This window comes from Phoenix dactylifera, chromosome 1 (assembly GCF_009389715.1).
Source record: "Phoenix dactylifera cultivar Barhee BC4 chromosome 1, palm_55x_up_171113_PBpolish2nd_filt_p, whole genome shotgun sequence".
NCBI lineage: Eukaryota > Viridiplantae > Streptophyta > Magnoliopsida > Arecales > Arecaceae > Phoenix > Phoenix dactylifera.
The window spans coordinates 1,811,964-1,835,419 of record NC_052392.1 but is presented as its reverse complement, the minus strand read 5'-3'; the positions used below and the strand labels follow the sequence as shown (position 1 = coordinate 1,835,419).

The 23,456-nt window shown below is 39.2% G+C and overlaps 1 protein-coding gene across 1 annotated transcript; it reads left to right on the top strand.

Annotated features, from left to right (window-relative positions):
* Positions 1-224: 224 nt before the first annotated feature.
* Positions 225-23,220, top strand: LOC113461585 (flap endonuclease 1-A-like). Its single transcript, XM_039114880.1, has 5 exons — positions 225-422; positions 7,764-7,820; positions 7,922-7,968; positions 8,055-8,109; positions 22,615-23,220. Exons 1-5 carry the CDS (start codon positions 225-227, stop codon positions 22,681-22,683), a joined length of 426 nt encoding a protein of 141 aa, XP_038970808.1. The 3' UTR covers positions 22,684-23,220.
* Positions 23,221-23,456: the final 236 nt, after the last annotated feature.

The window sequence follows — 23,456 nt, the reverse complement described above, 5'->3', positions numbered from 1 at the left end:
GTCAAGGCTATCAAGACTATTTAGAGGTGAGAAACATGACGAAACTATTGGCAGTGGTTTGAGACGTTGTATGCGGCGACTCCAAGCACAAGCGATAAAGTGAGAAGGCAGGGGGAAAAGGCAAAGACGCTGGCTACCTCATATAAATAGCTCGCATGGTATTGACCGTAAGCTTAACTTGATGGGCGCTGCACGTCCAGCTTATAGTTTTCCGGCAGGTAATCATGGTGATATCTGAGGAAAATGATCCTCCTTGGGTCTTCCTGGCAGCCTATGCTAGCAAAGACTACAGAGAGCGAAAGGTGCTGTGGGACGAGGCCACCAGTCTAATCCCGCAGGGATATCCAGTGATGGTTGTGGGGGAGTTCAATTGTATTGATGGCTCGGATGAGAGGAGGGGGAGAAAGCCTTCATCAACAAAAGTGAAGTCAGGGAGTTCCAGAAGTTCATTTTATCCAATGATTTGCCTGGCTTGGAATTTACAGGACAGTGATTCACCTAGTGCAACAACAAACTAAGCCGGACTCGTGTCTTGGAGAGGATAAACAAAGTATTTACTTCGCCTTGTAGGATCTAGAAGTTTTTGTACTTTCATGTGCATCAACTTCCCCGAATAGTCTCAGACCACCGTCCGATCCTGGTGAATACCTCGTACCCTGTTTCGTTTCGTAGCCCTAAGTGATTTTTAATAGTGTCTGCTGCTCAAACTTCAGCTGGAAACAGACTGTTACCCTCCTAAGTGATTTTTATAACTCTATTAGCATTCAGTTATACTTAACACGTCAATCACCATTATATTTTCTACACTGACATTAAGATTACTAATGACAAGTGAAGCTACAGGCTGAGTTTTGATTCTTGGTGTATGCATGTCATTTGTGTAAGGTCCGCATGAACATCCATTGTATTAACCACAGTCTTTAATCTCTTTCTCTTAAGCAATGTTTTAGGAAATATTATTTAGTTCCATCTGTCGCTCTCTACCTTGCAGAGGAATTGCTTGTGAAAGGTGATTGATTCATTGGACTGTGAACAACCCTGTTTTTGTTCTGTTGCTGTAAACTTATTATTATCATCATGCATTTATTTTTTTTAATATATCTTTTGATTTCACTTTGCACGCCACAGAAACTGTGTTATAATGCTGTCAATGCATGCCTTTGAAATAGGTATTGGGGGACAAACAGCGTTGAAGCTTATCTCTAAGCATGGCTGCATAAAAAACACATTGGATAACATAAACAAAGAAGGGTGCATCTATCAACATGGTTACATTTTTGGGATAATTAATTCCCCATCCTTTAAAAGACTGCGCTATAACAAAAAATCCCTATTGACCGGTCTTAAAACTTTCCGTCCAGTATCTCTACCAACTTTAATTTCCGGTCCCTTAGCTTCTTTCTTTTTTTTTTTTCAAAAAATACCGAAAATGCCCCTGCCCCTTTTGATCTCCCATTTCCAGAAGAACAAGAAAAAAAACGCACGGCCGCCGCCGACCACTGCCCGTCCCCGCCCGAGCTCCCTCCCGCGGCCGCCGCTGACGCTGGCTCGCCCCCTCCCGAGCCCCATCCCACGTTCCGCCCCCACTCGAGCTCCCTCCCGCGACCGCCGCCAGCCCCGGATTGCCCCCTCCCACGGCCGCGCCGCCAGGAATGCCCCCGCCCCCGCCTCTTCACGAGCCCCCTCCTGCGGCCATCGCCGGCCGCGGCCCGCCCTCCTCCTGCGTCCGCCCTGGCCCAGCTCCTTTCCGGAGCCGCCGGCCTCGCGGGAGGAGAGATGTTCTCCGTTGGCCAGCCGCGGCCGCCGCCGATGGTGGCCCCGCCCCCTCCCGCGGCCCCCTCCAACGGCCACCATGGCTCGGCCCCCTTTCGGCGTCGCCGGCTCGCGGGAGGAGAAGAAAAAAGAAAGAAGAAGAAGGGAAGAAGAGAAGAAAGAAGAAGGAAAAAAAAGAAAAGGAAAGAAGAAAAGAAAGAATAGAAAAAAAGAAAGAAAAATAAATAAATAAATAAATGCATAAATAAATAAATATAAATAAATAAATGAATAAATACATAAATAAATAAATAAATAAATAATATAATCTAATGAAATAAAAAAATATAAAAAATAATAAATAAAGCCGCCATGGTCGGGCCCTCTCCCGCGGCCTCCTTCTGCGGCCGCCACGGCCCGGCCCCCTTCCGGCGCCGCCGGCTCGCGGGAGGAGAAGAAAGAAGAAAGAAGAAGAAAGGAAGAAGAGAAGAAGAAAAAAAAAGAAAAGAAAAAAAAGAAGAAAAGGAAAGAAAAAGAAAAAGAAGCAAAAAAAAGAAAGAAGAAAAAAAGAAAGAAAAAAAAAGGAAAAAAAAACAGAAGAAAAGAAAAGAAAAGAAAAATTTAAGTGTGTGCAGATAAGACTTGATTTTGTACAAAGAACACTTAACTGTGTGATGCATACAATTAAGTCTTCTCTGCACATACTTAACTGTGTAATGCATAGAACACTTAACTATATGCAGAAAAGATTTAAATATGTGCAGAGAAGATTTAATTGTGTGCAGAGAATATTCAACTTAACTGTGTGATGTATAGAAAACTTAACTGTGTGCAGAAAAGATTTAAGTATGTGCAAAGAAGACTTAATTGTGTACAGAAAATACTTAACTGTGTGCAGAGAAGATTTAAGTGTGTGCAGAAAAGACTTAATTATATACAGAAAATACTTAACTTAACTGTGTGATGCATAGAATACTTAACTGTGTGCATAGAAGATTTAAGTATGTATAGAGAAGACTTAATTGTATACAAAAAATACTTAACTGTATGATGCACGCAGTTAAGTGTTCTCTGTATACAATTAAGTTTTCTCTGCACACATTTAACTGTGTGATGCAAAAAATACTTAACTGTATGCAGAGAAGGAAAGAAAAAGAAGCAGAAAAGAAAAATAAGAGAGGGAAAGAAAAAGAAGAAAAAAAAGGAAAGAAAAAGAAATAAGAAAAGAAAAAGCAAATAAGGAAAGAAAAAGAAGAAAAGGAAAAAAAAGGAAAGAAAAGGAAAAAAAAGAAAAAAAAGGAAAGGAAAGGAAGAAGAGGAAAGAAAAAGAAGAAGAGGAAAGAAGAAGGAAGAAAAGAAAAGAAAAAGAAGAAAAAGGAAAGAAAAGAAGAAAAGAAGAAAAAGAAAAAAAAGAAACGAAGAGAATGAAAGAAATGTGATGCATAGATTTAAGTATGTGCAGAGAAGACTTAATTGTGTACAAAGAATACTTAACTTAACTGTGTGATATATAAAACACTTAACTATGTGCAGAGAAGATTTAAGTGTGTGCAGAGAAGTTTGGCACACATGTAATATACTATGGGACACATTTAAGTAAGCTTGACACACAGTTAATCAATATTTGAACACTTAATCTAGCCTGACACATAGTTAAATCTTCTCGGCACACAGTTAAGCAAGATTTAACTGTGTGCTAGACTAGATTAAGTGTTCAAATATTGACTAACCGTATGCTAAGCTTACTTAAATATGTGCCATACTATATTACATGTTACTAACCTAATTGTCACTCATTGATTATTTTCCTTTTTCTTCCTTTTTTTTCTTTTCTTTTCTTCTTTTTCTTCTTTTTCTTTCCTTCTCTTCTTTTTCTTTTCTTTTTCTTCTTTTTTTTCTTCTTTTTCTTTCCTTTTCTTCTTTTTCTTTCCTTTTCTTTCTTTTTTTTTTCTTTTCTTTTTTCTTCTATCCTTCTCCTCCCATCTTATTTATTTATTTTTATTTTATTTCATTGAAATATATTTAGTTATTATCTTATTCATTCATTCATTCATTCGTAGATATAATTATTTATGCATTTATTTATTTATTTATTCTTTTATTTTTTCCCTTTTTCTTTTTTTTTCCTTTTTCTTCTTTTTTTCCTTTCTTTTTTCTTCTCTTCTTCTCCTCCCTCCTTATTATTTATTTATTTATTATTTTATTTTATTGAAATATATTTAGTTATTATCTGAATTATTTATTTATTTCTTTATTCGTTCATCCATAGATATATTTTTATATGCATTTATTTATTTATTTATTTTTCTCTCTTTTTTCTTCTTTCCTTTTTCTTCTTTTTTTTCTTTTCTTTTTTCTTCTCTTCTTTCCGAAGCTTCTTCTTTTTTCTTCCTTCTTCTCCTCCCTTCTTTCTTCTCCTCCTGCGAGGCCGGCGGTGCCGGAAGAGTTCCGGGTCGTTATTTATTTATTTTATTTATTATTTTATTTTATTAAAATATATTTATTTATTATCTTATTTATTTATTTATTTATTCGTTCATTCATATATATATATACACATTTATTTATTTATTTTTCTTTCTTTTTCTTTTCTTTTCTTTCTTTTCTTTTTTTCTTTTCTTTTTTCTTCTCTTCTTCCTGATGCCTCTTCTTCTTTCTTCTTTCTTCTCCTCTCTCCTTCTCCTCCCGCAAGGCTGGCAGCGCCGGAAGAGTGCCGAGGCCGGCGGTGGCTTGGCGACATGGCCGGTGGAGCGCGGTCGAGACTCTTTCTCCTCCGGATTCTCTCACGGGCGGCGATGGTGGGGAAGAAGCACGGGTGGAGGTCGAGGGCAAGGGAGGTGGTGACGGAGACGGCGGCGGAGAGGGAGTCGCACTTGGCCTGGAGGTCGGAGCCGATGATGCAGAAGCGGAACGGGCACACGCGGACCTTATGGAAGGAATAGGATTCAAAACAGGGAAAAAAAAAGGAAAAATGAAGATGAAGGAGGTGAAGGGCATTATGGTCTTTTTATGAAAATTTATTATGCATTGGAAATGGGTATGGACCAGTTGTTAAAGTTATGTTCAACAGGGATTAAACATTACAGTCCGGTCAAAAAATGGACCGGACATTAGTTTCCCCTACTTTTTTTTGTTTTAGGTCTGAGACATATACGCCTAATTCTTTTCTTTTTATTTTTTTCTGGTAAAAGTTTCTTCCTTTGTTTTTTTTGTCTGGTTTGTATAGAATTGTTGAGTAGAAACATGATGGGCCACCAAGTTAGATAAACACGAGTTTGTTCAAGAGGCAATTGCCAATATGATTACACAAATATATGTGCTACATAAGCTAATTTTTGATCTAATGGAATATAACTTCAATATAAGACAGTTGTGATCCAGTGATTACGCTGCAAAAGCATTATTTATGCATGTTAAATGTATATCATATATGTGTGTGTGTTTCTGTTACGTATGTTACTGTAGATGTATAAAGTATCAGTCTTCTCAGGAGAATATTCTTCCTCTATTTACTTTTCAATATGATGATCACTTGGCCGATTTGCTGGTGGCTGCGCATCTGAAAAATCTATCAGAAGGTCATCACCAATGAACATGACCAGATATTTAGTTGTTCTTTTCTTTGTTCCATTTCACTTTTTGTCAAGTTGTGTTGCCCTTTTAAGAAACTGCTGCTTAAAACAAAGAACGGTAATGATCCCCATTGACTAATGGCTATTGAAGAGAATCATAAATATCCACTCAAAGTGGACGTTTTGCTAGGATAAATCGGCTTCTGTTTATGACAGGTTTAGAAGTCAAAACTTGCATAGACAATGGCTCCTTGTAATTCTTTTGTGGTCACTCCATGGAAGATGCCTACACAACTTCACATCACCACATCTGATTGAAGCCTCCATAAGTTGCCTTGGGTCTTCATTATATATCAAGTTATTTCATAAGCAAACTTTTCTGAATTTTTACTACCCTTTTTTTTTTATAAAATACTGTATGCTAGCAATATATTCATGGGCAATGTGTTGTAAAATTTGTGAAGCAAAAAGTTCAGTGATTTTTCTTTAGTACCTCAATCGAATTACTTATAATCAATTTTATCAAATTATGCTCTTGAATTGATTGCTAATCAAGGTTTTACAAACCTATACCAGCCTGGTACTGGTTTCTGGCTGAACTGGCACAGTGCCGGGCTATCCCATACCGACACGATATGGGTCATTATACCGGTACAACACCAGCATAGCTGGGAATCATTTTTTTTGCCTAGGTTGGCGATATTTCATTACATAAACGGTTGATAATGCTTTGTGGTTTTCTTGTCGACACCGCGTGGAACCAAATATCAATGAAATTGTGCCCATGTATATGGAAAATCTTTTTATTCTTACCATCTTTGTAGGTGATTTTAGAATAATATTCAGTCATTTTAGTTGATGCTGGGAAGTGATGACCTTAAAAAAGAATCTGGCATCTGGTGGCTTCAATTAAAGATTTATCTGCCTAGGTTGATGATATTTCATTCGGCACACACTTCATAATGCTCTATGACATTGCAGAGTGACTTGTATGGTTGAGGTTGAGAAGGATGAAATGTTTGGTGGCACATATCTACCTTGCAATAACTCTCCTTTTCAATCCTTGTGGAAAAAGAATTACCTTTTGTAAAATTGTCATTTTTCTATCTTGTATGTCATCTCTTGCTACTTCATATTTAGAAGGAAAACAATGTACAGGAGCAAAATACTTTTGTCATTTATAGAGTGGTCAGATGACCAGAATATCATTGGACCTTTTCCATTATATGTGAATGAAGACAAGGGTTGTATTGGGCTTTCACTTCTTTATAAATACTCCAATAAACCTTATGTATATCAACAGCTCGATCTTTTATAAATACTCAAATATACCTTTTGTTTATTGGTAACCCGTTGTCTGAAGAGTGGACAAATGGGTAGATAGAGTAGCTTAAAGTGTTTTTATACTCGCTGTTTGACAGAATGAAATTGGAAGGCTGGGTTTTATTTGTTCATGCAGCCTGTTTAAATTGCCTAGGGTACATGCCTGACACAGTCTTTCTGTCAATGGATTGAGGTTGCTTTCTGCAGAATCTCTTCCCCACATGCAAAAAAATGTACGGATGCATATGTGCACCTGTTGATGGCTCATGTAACATGGATTTCCTATTCGTTGGCCTTGTTTTGTTTTGTTTTTTTTTTATTAAAAACGGCTATTCATTTCATATAATTCTAACATGAGTACAACCTACCAGATCGCAGAAAAGTAAAAGATACAAAGGATGAGGGACAAAGAAAATCCCCGGCGGGCAACAAAGGAGGCGACCCAATCTGCTGTCATGTTCGCCTTTCTAAACACGTGTCCAATCTAAACATCACTCATCAACTGGGTCATCCTACTAGTATCCCGGATGAGGGGATGACAATCCCCAAACCGATCCGCCCTCCAGAGCCAGTCGATAACCACAGATGAGTCTCCCTCGAGGCAGACCCGCTCCATACCCAGTACTTGCCACACATAAGATATGCCCTGCCAAGAGCCCGCAGCTTTGCTCCGACCACTGTGAGTCCTGACGTACGCCGCCTTCCTGCTGTAATCATTCTACCAAGGTGGTCTCTGATCACAAATCCAACTCCTCCAGTCACACTATTCAATGACCGACTGCCGTTGAAATTTAATTTGAGATAGCCAAAAGATGAGGGTACAGAATTATTACAGAACTTCCATTAGTCGTGTAGTGACATTACAGAAATTCTCCGTGTGTGTTGTCAGAATTTTGTTTAAGGCATTTGTTTTGCAGGTATCAAATGCCTGGGGACTGGCCATGCCAAGAAGCTCGGCACCTGTTCAAAGAACCTACCGTGTCTCAAGAATTCCAGACCTCAAATTAATGGACTGCTCCAGATGAGGAGGCATCTAGTGATATCCAAGTTAGTTCGTACACCTCTTAGTTTGGCTTCAAACAGATAACAAGATGCTTTCTTTTCCTCATCTTGTAGGGTCTTGTGGACTTTCTGGTGAAAGACAATGGTTTCAACCATGACCGAGTAATAAAGGTATTCATTCATGCCATAAAGCAGTATTTCCTGTGAGCCTATTTCCCTCAAAATCCTCGATAATGACCAATTGTTTTTTTTTTTTTGTAAATATTCAATAGGCAATAGAAAAGATTAAAGCAGCAAAGAATAAATCCTCCCAAGGGCGGTAAGCACTTTAATGTCATTATTTATGTTTTTCTCCTTTTTTTTTTTTCCTCCAGATAGTCTATGACCCCATTTAGGTTTTTGTAGACTGGAATCCTTTTTTAAGCCAGTTGTGAGTGCATCCATGTCTCTTAAACGGAAGGTTTGTTTTACAAGCCTATTGCACCTTTCCTTGTTTCCTTTTTTTCCAATCCTTCTGTCACCATAGCAAATGTGTTCAAGGATTAGCACCTTCTCTGCATTTAAAAGTCCTGCTGTGGTGATGTTTAAGTTTGACATGGACATCTTTGAGACATCTGGAGTGTTAAAATTCATCAGAACTATTTGTCTTTGACCATTGATTTTGAATAGTATTACATTGACCAAATAAATAATTACGTGGGCCTTTTGTGAATCCTGTCTCATGCATCATGTCAAAATGTATAAGGGTCTTTGGATGCTTCATTCACAGCATACTTTTTTTTTTTGTCGGTAGCAGACCATACAAACAGTAAATATTTATTTTTATTTTCCACTAACTAGGAAGGATTGTCACATTAACATAAAAAAAGAATTTTAGGCGACAGGCATTGTGAGCTATCTTTCTTAAGGGTTTATTTTGAAAAGCATTAATGTCAATGCTTCTGCATATGGAAAGGAAAATGAAAAACTATGATTCAGATCAGATGGCTGTCGTGATATTCAAGTTTCCATTTACATATGTTTGTTCATTTTTTTAAAAAAAATTAATTTAATTTTAGAAGTTGAATCCATTGCATCACAGTCCTTCTGCTGGATTTCTAGTACCATTTATTATCTGCAATTTCTTAATCACATATTACACTTCTGCATACATATGCACCACATACAAATAAGTAATCATTATGGCATCAATGATCATAGAAAAAAAAAATACCAGAATGAATTAGCTTTCTGAGAATTTATGCGTATAACTAGTTTGTCAACTAACTTCAATTTCATGACCTTTTAGTTATATATAACTTTTCCATTAATACATCGCTTTGGAAGCTGACAATTAACTTAAATTTTAAAAACATGATTACTCAAGGAAGTTGTCATATCAGCATTATATAAGAAGCTCATGTTTCAATAATACTAGTATCAGGGTTAGTTGCAAAATCTGTATCCATTGGGGTATGTACAGTGCCAAAGTTTAGCAGTTCTTAGTTTTTATAGGAGTCCAGCATAAAGTTTCGTCTTTCTCATCTCTTTTTTTATTCCAAGCTGGCCAGACCTAGACGTAATCTATTTTACTTGAACCAGTGCCGCGAGGGGTGGGCTAACATTCGGTTAGTTGTTCTGGGTCTTCCAGCTCACGACATGGAGTTTTCTGAAAGCAAAACATCAGTTTAGGGGATTTATGGGTTACCTCATCCAATGCACTTATAATGACAGCTTTTGACTTGTTAATCTACGAGTATTTCCCTAGGAGATAAGGTTTTTGAATGAGCTGACACTGAAGTTTGGTTCACATGACACCACCAAGCCCATTTTTGTGGATTGATTCAGGATCAGTTCTTGTTGCTGATCCCTCTCTTCTCCTTTTTTTGGTTGTTGGGCCATCGTCTCTCCCTTGATACCGGTTTCCATTTCAATGCTCGCCTATTCCATGTCATCTTTGTCGATTGCAGTTTTTTCGGCGAATCGCTGGATTGATCACATACAAGCCTCCCATGTTTCGGTCTTTTTCTTCTTTCTTCCATTTTGGTTGGCTGTTGCTAGGTGTGGCACACTGCTGACACCGCATGGGTCGTCAACCGCTGTGGGTTGCCGGCCACGAGTGGTTGCCGCCGTCGGGCACCTCCCACTGCTCGAGAAGAGAGAGAGAGAGAGCGGTTCTCTCTTCTGTTGTTTTCTCTCTACTCTTTAGTTCCTCCCCTCTAAGGCTCTCCAAGACGGTGATCGCATCTCCTTCACTCTCTTCTCTCGCTTCGAAATTGTGGCTATCCGTCATTGTGCTTGCCGGAAATCGAGGTCGTCGGCACCTTCGGAGCCGAGGTAACACTCCGATCTTTCTACCATTTTTTTCTTCTTTGAATGACTAAGATTCATGGCCTCTGGCCGAGAAATCGATCGAAAACCGCTCGGAGAAAAGGATCCACTATTTTGCTCTATTTTTGCCTCTTCTCCCTTTTTCGACCACCGTTGCCGTCGGCATTTGTCACCAAGGCTGCTCCAGACCAGCCGCCGGCAAGTTGGCTAGGATTCGAGAATGATCAAGCCAATAAACTCCCTTCCTGGCCCTCCTTTTAGGTTGAATTTGGCCAGCCGGCTGCCGCCGCCAACCCCCTGCCGGCTGCCATATTGGCGGACCACCACGATCACAGTCACTAGTTGCCTCCCTTCCTCCTCTATTTTGCCAAGAAAGAATTAGAAAGAAGAAAAAAAAAGAAAGAAGGGGGAGAGTGAGAACTCTCTCTCTTTCTCTCTCATATTTTTTCTATTTTTTCTCTCTCATCTCCTTCTTTTCCTCTCTAAAATGACTCATGGATTCATGAACCAAGTCCTATCGACATGATCTACGAATCCGAGTTGACCTCTGGAAAGAGGTCTTGATCCGCCTTGGTGCTTGGGCCGCCTACTGGACCGATCACTTTGGCCCTATCGAATATCTCTAAAATCTCCATTGATGAACCATGTTTATTAATCTTGGTCCTAATTGAGTCTAATTCATTGAGCAAATCATCTAGACCCGACCTACACAAAACCACCATACGCTTGATCAAGTCTTTTCGAATTATTTTATTAAAGTTATCAAATGGGAATTAATGGATAATAAAATTGGACTTTTATTATTATATTTTGTTTAAGATGAATTTGGAAGTTGAATGAAACATTTGGCTTTGTGTTATCGTGGGTTGTACCCCTTGGTAACATGGCCATAGCATGCTTTGGATCGGGGCGTAACATAAAAGGGCCTCATTGATTGGTCTACCGAGAAGGTGGAGAATCACTTTATCAATTGTATTGAAACTTCATAGGTTTGAACTTTGAAGGAGAAAGAAAACATAACTTTTTTATTATGTTATATTTGAGCAAGTACTTCCTTTACATATGAAAGAAAATAAAAGAGCGGCATCCTCTTGAACTTATCGGTGCATACAGATCTTGAAGAATGAGCTGATTCTCATCCTTTTAGCTGATGCATTGCATAATTGTCATCATAATCTTCTTTTTCTTGAGAAGATTTGATATATATTATGTCTTTTATTACTTATGCATAAGGGGATCCATGCTTATTATCTCTCTCTCTCTCTCTATCTATCTATCTATCTATGCTTATTATCTCTCTCTCTCTCACACACACACACACACACACACGCTTGCTTGATCTCTCTCTCTCTCTCTCTCTCTCTCTCTCTCTCTCTCTCTCTCTCTTGTGCGCGCATGTAAGAATTATTGTTCTTATTAAACTGCTAGGTTGGATTGGAAATACCAAAATTGAGAACATGTAAATGAGACATGGGATTTTGTAATCAGGAATAAAGAAATTAGATGGGCAGGGCTTCTTGTGGTGAAATATTTACTTCACCTTGGTTCCATATGAAGAAATTTTAGATGTGAAGAAGAGGAAGAATGAATGAAGTGCAGTAAGTCTTTTTTACCCTCTCAGATCTCAGAGTGGGTTTATATAGAAACTATTACATGAGTTCTGTTGGGTCAGTTAGAGCCCAACGGAATTAGTTCAGAATTTGTTATGGCGCCAGATTTTGTTGGGATGTTAGAGGTAGTTCAAAACGTTTCAGTTTGAAACATTTTGAGTGCCTGTTAGAGCTGCTCTATGTCCGCAGGGAGATGTGCCTCACTGCTCTGTGTCTGTAGGGAGATGTGCTTCAATATCCCCGCTCAAGCTGAGGGTGCTGGTAGCACACGAAGCTTGGAACATAGAAGATCATGCCTGTAGCTGAGAGAGCTTTTGTGAAGATGTCGGCAGGTTGATCTTGGGAGGAGATGTGAGCAAGCTGGATTTCGTGGGACTGAACTTTTTCCCTCGCAAAATGATAGTCAACCTCTATGTGCTTCGTGCGAGCATGAAAAACTGGATTCGTCGCAAGGGTGATGGCAGAGATGTTGTCGCAGCATAATACCGTTGAGGAGGAAACCGGAAGCTGCAATTCCTGAAGGAGTCGACGAAGCCAAACGATCTTAGTGGTTGTGATTGCCAGAGCTCTGTATTCTGCTTCAGTTGATGAATGTGCAATCGTAGGTTGCTTTTTGGCATGCCATGAGATGAGATTGGAGCCAAGAAAAATATAGAAACCCATGGTGGAGCGATGATCTGATGGATCACCGGCACAGTCTGAGTCGCAATATGCGGAGAGAGTTAACGAATCAATTGTGTAATGAATGGAATGAGCTATTGTGCCTTTGATATATCGGAGAATCCGTTTGAGCATTTGATAGTGGATTTGAAGTGGGGTAAGCATAAATTGGCAGATGAAATTTACGGCAAAGGAGATATCCGGTCTGGTGATGGTGAGGTATTGAAGAGATCCAGCCAGGCTTCGAAAATGCTCTGGATGTGGAAATGGATCTATTGTGGTTGATGACGGCTGCTTTGTTGATAGAGGAGTACTGACTGGCTTGCAATCCAGCATACCTGCCTTTTGTAGCAAATTGTGTGCATATTTGGTCTGAGATAATGCAACACCAGATGCAGAATATACTGCTTGTATCCCCAAAAAATAAGAGAGACTACCAAGATCTTTGATTCGGAATCTGCCATGCAATTGAAGAAGAAGCTTGTTGATTGTAGTGATGTTGTTTCCAGTTATGAGGATGTTATCCACATATACAAGAACATAAATGACTGTATCATGCTGATGGAGCAGAAGAAGTGAAGGATCAGTTGTGCTAGATTTGAAGCCAAGCTGAATTAGAAAGCTGGAAAAAGTGGCAAACCACTGCCTGGAGGCTTGTTTCAGACCGTAGATTGCTTTCTTTAGTTTGCAAACATGATCGCTGCGTAGAGTGTCAACGAATCCCCTAGGTTGCTCCATATAAACAGTCTCCTCTAATGTGCCATGGAGAAAAGCATTCGACACATCTATTTGTTGAATTGACCATCTGGATGTGAGAGCAAATGCAATGAGAATCCGAATAGTCTGAAATTTGGCTATAGGGCTAAAAGTTTCAAAATAATAAATCCCATATTGTTGTTTAAAGCCCTGAGCCATGAGGCGAGCTTTGTATCTAGCAATTGAGCCATCGGAATGATGTTTGAGTTTATATGTCCATTTGCATCCAAGGACGTGTTGCTTTGGGGATTTTGGTACTAGTTCCCATGTTCCTTGATCAATTAAGGCGTTGAATTCTTGGGACATGGCAGCCCTCCAGTGAGGATCTTTAGATACTGTACTATAGCAAGTAGGTTCAGGAATGGAGGTGGTGCTGAGCAGAGAGAGAATATGTCTTGGCTTTAGAGACCCTGTCTGGAGGCGTGTCACCATATGGTGTCTGGGAGGAGGTATGGTGGAGGGAGCTGGTAGCGGAGAAGGACTTCTGAGTGTGTCAGAAGGTTGTAATGGTATTATGGTAATGCTGTTTGCTAGTGAAAGATGGTCAGAAGTATGTGGATTAGATGATGTGGGTGGTGTTGTTAATGATGAAGGGACCAAAAGAGAGGAAGGTAATGTTGTTGGAGGGGAGTTTCGCTGAGTTGTGTGAGAGAAAGGAAAATAGGACTCATCGAATTTAACATGGCGAGAGATAAAGATTCTGCCTGTGATGAGATTATAGCATCTGTATGCTTTGTGATGTGGGGAATGTGGGAAAAATTAATGGCACGCGGTTTATTGAACCGCGTGCCCGTTTGAATTGGAAACGCCCAATGGGCGTTTTTGGTTTAAATGGGAACACACCAGCGGGTGCCAACTGGCGTCCGCTGGCGCACGTTGCCCACGTTCGCGCGAAGAGCGCGGACGCGGACGTGTCCACCGAAAAGACCATATTGCCCCTGTTATAAATCCCTATATAAACCCCCCTATTTCATCCTATTCAAATACGAAAAATTTGAGAAAAATAGTGGAAAAATTCTGAAAAAATTCTTCTTCCTCTTAGCCACTTCCAATTTTTGTTTTTACATTTTTATTAAGTTTATTTTGTTCTTTTCATTCCGCTCTTTGCTGGATCTGCAAGTCCGATCGGGTTCACTTTGACTTCTTCCGAGACGTGCTGAAGAAGAAGTTGTAGGGTCGTCGTATCTCCGAGAAGGATTGCCGGAAGACCCGTACGTGGGGGCAAATACTTCTTTGGGACAGCGTTTACGCGCTTCGACCTGCCTTCAATCAGGCTACTTTCTTCTACTTTTATTTTTAATTCAATATTAGTAGATTTGTAGGATTTGAAATTTTATGATATAAATTTATTAAATGCATAGATTTATTTTGTGCTAGATTAGATTTATTTTGCATTGAAATAAAATTATTTGGATGACGAATAATATGCATGTATATTATTCCCTTTAAGATTTTCCATTAATTGAATTAATAGATTTATTTGTTTATTTATATGATATATTGCTAACAATCCAAAGAAGTATTTGTTTTTATTTTTTGTTAGTAATATATAATTCATTAAATTCTTTATTACAATTGTGGCATATTAGATTTTAATTGGAATAATTGTCTTTGCTAGCACATCATTAATAATAAATTATTCTAAAGAGGTAATAATTTAATTAACCTCCAAGAGGTTTATTATACCTCCATTTGGACTCCTCAAGGAGTAATTTCCAAATCCTATTCAAACGGAAAATTCGGAAATTGGTTGATACATAATAATAAATCTATTGAATTGACTTATTAGATCTCAATCAATTAGTCTAATACAGAAATAAATCTTTTAATTCATTGAATTGACATCTTAATTACAATAATTGGTTTGCTAGAAAATTAGTAATTAATTATTCTAATAAGTAAATAAATCAATTCTAATATATATATAATTTATTGAATTGACAAATTAGATTTCAATTACAATAATTGTTTGCTAGAATTAAATTTAGTAATCAATTGTTACTAATTCGGAAAGGTCAAAAAAAAAAATTCAAAAATTAGTTAATCCGTTTAAATTTGCATTTAGGTTATTTTAAATATTGAATTTGTGTGATTTCTAGTGATTATATCCACTAACTAATAGTATCTAAGAAAAGCTTGTCAAAAAGGCATACGTGCCTAAGAAAAGCTGGTACTTAAGTGAGCCTAGTGCTCCACCACCGATCTGGAGCTGATCTGGCTATTAGTTTTTTGGATATATCAATTAGACATCCAAAGTTCAATATAAATATTAGTGCAATCTTTTGACATAGATTTTTTGCCTTCAATCAGGTTTCTGTCTCTATTCTGTAACCTTGATCCTATGGCCTCAAACACTAGTGACCACCTTAGTGCCAAACCTGAAAAATTTGATGGCCATAACTTTAGGAGGTGGCAGAACCAAATGCGGTTCTGGCTCACCACATTAGGGTTAATCTCAGCCATAGGTGAAAGTACTACCGAAGTTGATAATGGGTCCAACCCAACTACCTCTTCCAATACTGAACATTCTGTCTCCACTGGCACACCCTCTAGGACACCTGATGAGATAGATTATCATTGTATCCATAGAATCCTAAGTGCTCTTTCTGAGAGGTTGTATGATATCTATTACACAGCCAAGAGTGCCAAAGAACTCTGGGACACCCTAGATAGCAAATATGGTCTTGATGATGCTGGGGTAAAGAGGTTCAAGGCCTCCGACTTCAATAAGTTTAGGATGGTGGACTCAAAGCCTATGAATGACCAAATTCATGAATTTGAAACCCTGATCCACCAACTTAGGGCTAATGGAACCAATTTGGATGAATCATTCCAGGTAGCCTATCTGATAGATAAACTACCTACTTCCTGGTCTGATTTTGCCAAGACCCTGAGCCATACCCAAGGAGTTCTCACCCTAACCCAAGTCTTAAACTCCATTAGGATTGAAGAGCAGCATAGGCTCAAAAATAATACCTCTACTGGACCCAAAAATAATGCACATAATGTAGAGGCTCCTCCTAAGAAAAATCAGAACCGACCCTTCCGTAAGAATTTCAAGAAAAAACCCTACAACCCTAGAAACCCTAACCACCACTACAATGGGAAGCCTATTCAATCCCAGGAGCAGAAGAAGAAGAAAGAGGAAGGTGGTGCTCGTTTCTGTTATGTGTGTGGTCGGACCAACCATTTGTCTCCCCAGTGCTTCTATAAGAAAACTGCACCTCTTCAATCTAAGAAGAAGGGTCCACACACATCCAGTGCTCAAGTCAACATGGTGACTTCCGGCGCTGGCTCCTCTGAGACAGCTTTCAGGTATGTTTCCTTCACTCCTGAAGTTAACATGACTTTACAAGCACTTGATTGGTGGATTGATATCGGAGCTAGTATTCATATTTGTTCGGATCGCTCCTGATTTTCTTCTTACCAGATCTCAAGTGGAGGAGCTGTGATCATGGCAAACAGCTCGGAGGCGCGTGTGTTAGGAGTAGGACGTGTGGACTTAAAACTTACATCTGGAAAAGTCCTGTCCCTGCACGGCGTCCAACATGTTCCAGTTGTTAGGAGAAATCTCATTAGTGGTTCCTTGCTTGTCCAGCAAGGCTTTCGTCTTGTTTTTGAGTCCAATAAGGTTGTAATTTCTCATGGTGTAATGTTTATTGGAAAAGGATTCCTTAGTGAAGGATTATTCAAGTTGAATGTAATAGCTCCTTTAATAAATGAAAATTCTTTGATTATGAATATAGAACCCCCTTCTATTTGGCATGGTAGATTAGGTCATGTAAATTATAATTCAATTAAGGAACTTATGAACCTAAATCTAATACCAAAAAGTGATCTTAAGAACCATGAGAAATGTCAAATTTGTGTAGAAGCTAAACTCCCTAGGAAGCCTTTTAAATCCGTTAATAGGGATTCAGATCTATTAGAGTTGATCCATAGTGATGTTTGTGACTCTGGTAGAACTTCTAGAGGAGGTAACAAATATTTTGTGACCTTCATAGATGATCTATTCAAATTCTGTTATATCTATCTAATTAAAACCAAGGATGAGGTGCTCAGCAAATTTAAAATATTTAAGATCGAAGCTGAGAACCAACAAGAAAAAAAAATTAAAATTCTTAGATCAGATCGGGGAGGTGAATATACATCCAATGATATAACTCAATTTTGTGAAGATCATGGAATCATTCATGAAGTGACTGCACCCTATTCTCCCCAATCAAATGGAGTAGCAGAAAGGAAGAATATGACTTTAATGGATATGGTGAACTCCATGCTTATAAGCTCAGGAGTGCCAGAAAATTTGTGGGGGGAAGCTCTTGTTTCAGCCTGTTATATCCTTAATAGGATTCCCTCTAAAAATAATGATCTAACCCCATATCAAGTTTGGAAACATAGAAAACCTAATCTTAGCTATTTAAAAGTGTGGGGGTGCTTGGCAAAAGTAAAAATACCTGATTTTAAGAGAAAGAAAATAGGGCCTAAAACAGTGGATGCCATATTCATAGGTTATGCAGCCAATAGTAATGCGAATAGATTTCTGGTAATAAGTTCAGAAGTAAATGATATTAGTAACAACACTATCATAGAAGCCAGAGATGCAACATATTTTGAAGACACCTTTCCACTTAAGACTAGAGTAGATAGCGGTATAGCTAGTAGCTCTAGTAGAATAAGGACAAGAGAAATAGAAGTAGAAGCAGAACCTAGAAGGAGTAAAAGATCCAGGGTAGAGAAAATATTTGAAGATGATTTTTATACCTTCCTAATAGAAGACTCTCCAACTACCTTTGAGGACGCAATGAAATCTTTGGATTCACCTTTTTGGAGAGAAGCTGTGGACAATGAGATGCAATCAATTATCCAAAACCATACTTGGGAATTAACTGAACTTCCTCCTGGTTGTAAAACAATAGGATGCAAATGGATCTTTAAGAAGAAACTTAGGCCTGATGGATCTGTAGATAAATTTAAGGCTAGATTAGTTGCCAAGGGTTTTACTCAGAGACCTGGTGTAGATTTCTTTGATGTTTATGCACCTGTAGCTAGGATTACTACTATTAGGGTCCTTATAGCATTAGCCTCCATTCATAAATTAGTGATTCATCAGATGGATGTTAAGACAGCTTTTCTAAATGGAGACTTAAATGAAGAAATTTATATGGACCAGCCAGAGGGATTTAAAATCCCAGGCCAAGAAAATAAAGTTTGCAGACTAGTCAGATCTCTTTATGGTCTTAAACAAGCACCCAAGCAATGGCACTTGAAATTTGATGAAACCATACTGACATTTGGATTTGAAATCAATAGTACAGACGAATGTGTATACCACAAGAGAGTTGAACACAAATTTGTGATCTTGTGCCTCTATGTAGATGATATACTGATCTTTGGGACAGATCTTCAGATAATTGATGAAGTAAAACAATTCTTAAGTCATAAGTTTGATATGAAAGACTTGGGACAAGCTGACTTAATTTTAAATACCAAAATAATTAGAAGTGGAAATAGTATTGAGCTATCCCAAAGTCATTATGTTGATAAAATACTCAATAAATTTAATTATACCGATTGTCAGCCTGTCTCTACTCCATTTGATCCCTCTACTCATCTTAAAAAGAACTTAGGAACTTCTGTCCTTCAAAGTCTATATGCTCAAATCATAGGTTCACTAGGATTCCTAACAAATTACACCAGGCCAGCCATAGCATATGCTGTAAATAGACTTAGCAGATATATTGTTAATCCAAATAGAGATCACTGGACAGCATTAGAAAGGATTCTTTGGTATCTTAAGGGTACTAAGTCCTATAGTTTGCACTTTAGTGGATTTCCAGCTGTTCTAGAAGGCTATAGTGATGCCAACTGGATCAGCGACACCTTACATGTTAAATCCACCACAGGATATGTCTTTCTTCTAGGAGGAGCTGCTGTGTCTTGGAAATCTACCAAACAAACTTTGATATCTAGGAGTACCATGGAGTCTGAACTGATAGCTTTAGATACTACTAGCACTGAGGCTGCGTGGCTTAGAGATCTACTAATAGATCTTCCAGTAGATGAGTCACCTTTTACCACCTGTCTCCTTACATTGTGATTGCAAATCTGCAATAGATAAATGCAACCAAGAAAATGCCAATGTAAAAATGAACAGGCACTTAAAAGTATGTCATAAATCATTAAGATATAAATTGAAAAATAATGTTATTGCCTTAAATTTTGTAAAATCAGAAAATAATTTGGCTGATCAGCTTACAAAAGGTTTATCTAGAACAGTGGTTCTAGAGTCGTCGAGGGAGATGGGGCTTAGCCCATAAAGATAGATCACCACGGTGGGAACCCAACCTTAAAAGGTTCAATGGGTAGAAACAAACCAGAGTGTGACTAAGAGGAGCACTATTTCATGTTTTCCTCGTCCCTATGGCGCTAGTGCTCATAAAAGCAAGCGGTAGGATGAGTTCGTTTGTATAACTCCTAATGAGTCCGAGATCCAAGAGGCAGGAGCTTCCTTGCTAGTTTCCTTATTAGGACTCACCTATATGTGCAGTCGTGAGGCCGCGATTATGGAAAATGGGCGATTCTCTAAAAAGCACATTATAGATACATGCGCATGGCCATAATAGCGCAACCCGTTTAGAACCCAGATCGGGCTATATTATGTGTGCTGTTGATTTAATTTGAGCCATGGACCGAGGTTCAAGGTTAAGACCACCTTGGCTCCACAGATATAATCAATTGTCACTAAGTGAAGGTTCAAACCGAAAGGTACCTACACCTATTATATAATATAAGATATCTAGCATGTTGTTTTGATTTTAAAATTATTTAAAAATTAATTTTTGTGGGGGATTGTGGGAAAAATTAATGGCACGCGGTTTATTGAACCGCGTGCCCGTTTGAATTGGAAACGCCCAACGGGCGTTTTTGGTTTAAATGGGAACACACCAGCGGGCGCCAACTGGCGTCCGCTGGCGCACGTTGCCCACGTTCGCGCGAAGAGCGCGGACGCGGACGTGTCCACCGAAAAGACCATATTGCCCCTGTTATAAATCTCTATATAAACCCCCCTATTTCATCCTATTCAAACACGAAAAATTTGAGAAAAATAGTGAAAAAATTCTAGAAAAATTCTTCTTCCTCTTAGCCACTTCCAATTTTTGTTTTTACATTTTTATTAAGTTTATTTTGTTCTTTTTATTCCGCTCTTTGCTGGATCTGCAAGTCCGATCGGGTTCACTTTGACTTCTTCCGAGACGTGCCGAAGAAGAAGTTGTAGGGTCGTCGTATCTCCGAGAAGGATTGCCGGAAGATCCGTACGTGGGGGCAAATACTTCTTTGGGACAGCGTCTACGCGCTTCGACCTGCCTCCAATCAGGCTACTTTCTTCTACTTTTATTTTTAATTCAATATTAGTAGATTTGTAGGATTTGAAATTTTATGATATAAATTTATTAAATGCATAGATTTATTTTGTGCTAGATTAGATTTATTTTGCATTGAAATAAAATTATTTGGATGACGAATAATATGCATGTATATTATTCCCTTTAAGATTTTTCATTAATTGAATTAATAGATTTATTTGTTTATTTATATGATATATTGCTAACAGGGAATAGCCGAAGAAAATGCATGGAGGCGATCTAGGGGATAGCTTGTCGTGAGTGTAGGGCCGAAGCTAGGGAAAACACCGACACCCAAACGTTTTGAGGAAACTGTAATTGGGAGGTTTGTGGAATAGTTTTTCATATGGAGATTTCTGGTGTAGTAGTGGTGTTGGGAGACGATTGATTAGGAAGATTGCAGTGAGCAGTGCTTCAACCCAAAACTTGGCTGGAACTAAGGAATGGATGACCATACTTCGAACCACCTCAAGAATATGCTGATGTTTCCTCTCTGCGACCCCGTTTTGTTCAGGGGTGTATGGTGAAGACATTTGGTGAACAATGCCAGAAGAGGAACAAAGTGATTGAAATTTCTTGTTGTTGAATTCATCGCCACCATCAGATCTAAACACTTTGATGGAGGAAGAGAATTGATTCTCAACTAGAGATTTGAAATGGAGAAAATGGTGGAATACATCAGATTTGGAAACAAGGGGATATACCCAACTAAAACGGAAAAAAGTCATCCACAAACAACACATAGTACTTAGACCCATTGACAGAGGAATGAGGGGAAGGGCCCCAAACGTCTGAATGAATTAAGTCAAGTGGATGCTGAGATGTAATTCCAGCAGAGTTGAAAGGTAGTTTGTGGCTTCTGGCCATGCAACAGGTGGAGCAGACTGTGACGGGCTTATGAGTAGCTTGAATTGGAGCGTGTTTGGCTATTTGAGAGATGATGGAGGCAGCCGGATGTCCAAGACGGTGATGCCATGAGTCGACTGAGGTAAGGGTGGACAGATGTGCCTGTGGTGCAGAGGTTGATAGCGGGTGATGTGGTACAAAGGTGAATGGAATGCGGTATAAGCCTTCAGTGCAGCGGCCCTGGAAGAGGATCTGCTTGGTGTTTTTGTCCTTAATGACGCAACCATCAGAGTCAAAGAGAAGAAGGCAATTGTTATCTGAAGCAAGCTTATGAACATATAGCAAATTATGGGAGATACGAGGAACATGAAGAATTTGTGAAAGATGGAATGTATGAGTTGGAGTGGAAGAATACCAGCCCCTGAATGGCGAATTGGAATTGAGTCACCATTGCCAATAGTTACTTGCTTAGCACCTTGATAGACTGATGGCTGGCAAATGGTTGAGGGATCAGCAATCAGATGGGTGGTTGCTCCGCTATCCATGATCCAATCTCCTGGAGTAGATGTAGTGACGGGCGTTGTGAGATAGGCCTGAGGACCAGAGGAAGTTGAAGATGGTCCTGAGTAATTGCTGTCCATTCTATACCAACAGTGTGCTGCAGAATGACCACGTTTTCCACATATTTGGCAGTCAATGATGGGCCTTCTTTATTTGCCACGGCCGGAGATGAACCAGGCTCCAGATCGGAAGTCTGAGCGGGCTCTGCCTCGACCTCGGTATGCAGAATAAAATCGGCCACCACGACCTCGTCCTTGAATTGCAGATAAAGCAAATGTAGAATCAAATGTGATATGTTGTTTTTCCTTAGCGGACAAGATGGTCTCCTCACTGCAGAGAAGAGCGTAAAGCTCATCCAGAGTGAGGGGGGGAGGAGCGGGTACGAATTGCAGTGGCAAAGGAGTCATATATAGTGGGTAAGCCATTTAGAACATAGAGAATGACATCTTCTGAATCAGTCTTAGAGCCTGCTGCAGCCAATGCATCAACCTTGGTACGAATTTCGTTGAGATATTGAGACATAAATTGAATCTCACTGCTCTGTGTCCGCAGGGAGATGTGCTTCAATACCATATACATGTGATTTGCTTTGCTTTTGACTAAATATTATTTGTGCTTTTCTAAGATGATATGACATATCTCTGTCTTTTCCTTATTTGTTTTTGGCACACTCTACATTGTCTTCTTGTTTGAAAGAGCAATAGCGCAATCTCTTGCTAAATTGGCTGCTTCAATTACTTGTATATTGAAATGGGATTTTGCATTGCTTTTGCTAATCCTTTATAATATTCGCTCTTCTGATTTGTTAAATACCAGGAAACAGCAGAGAAGGTAGCCAAAGAAGCAAGAAACAAGAAGTCTAAGACTAGAGGTGGGAAGAAATAATAGTATGAAGTGCGGTCAAGATATGAAAGTAGAAGGGCAAGTTCCATTGGGCAGATCAGAAACACTAATACATGCCTGTGTTTCTTGTTTTTCTGTGTATAGCTGTCGCAATCATCATGCGACCGTATGTAGATTTTGGTAGTCTTGCTGTTCATATCTAAAAAAATTTCCTGTTAGTACCGCACTTATGTTAGGATTTGCAAATTAGAAATCGCGACAACAATTGAGATACCTGCGTAGCTGTAGGGATCAAAGGCACGATTTGCTAACCTTGCCCTTCTAGGTTTTTAGGGTATGAGCTGCACCTATCTTTTGAGTTCTCTGATCGTCGTACTTTACCCAATAACATTCGTACTCTTATCATCTTCCTTCTATTGCCACTGATCAAAATAATTTGTTAGGTAATCTCTTGAATCACCATAGTTTTGCACCTCTGGAGTAGTTCTGAGAAGCGAAAATGTTGCCTTTGCCGGAAGCTGCCCAACAACTGAAACACAAGCAAGTCTCTACAGGGATATGGCGATGTGGAATGCCATCCATGAAGAGGCGTCAAACCTGGGTGGTGGTCCTTGTTAAGGAGAAGGAGGCCATACGTCTCTATGTGTAATAGCCCGCTCTTTTGGGCTAATGGGCCGGCTTGAAGAGGACAAGCCTATTTTTTTGTGATCGCGGTCGACCACGATCTTCCATTCGTGGGAGGTGGAGAAGAAACCTCTCCGATCGTGCCGAGCTCCGTGGTGGACATTTGGAGTGCCGGGGTGGTGCTTGACATA

Bases quoted from the DNA above. Each gene is read 5' to 3' on its own strand.
- LOC113461585 (XM_039114880.1), top strand. From the start codon at position 225: ATGGTGATATCTGAGGAAAATGATCCTCCTTGGGTCTTCCTGGCAGCC. The intron at 7,821-7,921 runs GTATTCATTCAT...AATATTCAATAG, and splicing joins ACCATGACCGAGTAATAAAG to GCAATAGAAAAGATTAAAGC. The intron at 7,969-8,054 runs GTAAGCACTTTA...AGGTTTTTGTAG, and splicing joins AATAAATCCTCCCAAGGGCG to ACTGGAATCCTTTTTTAAGC.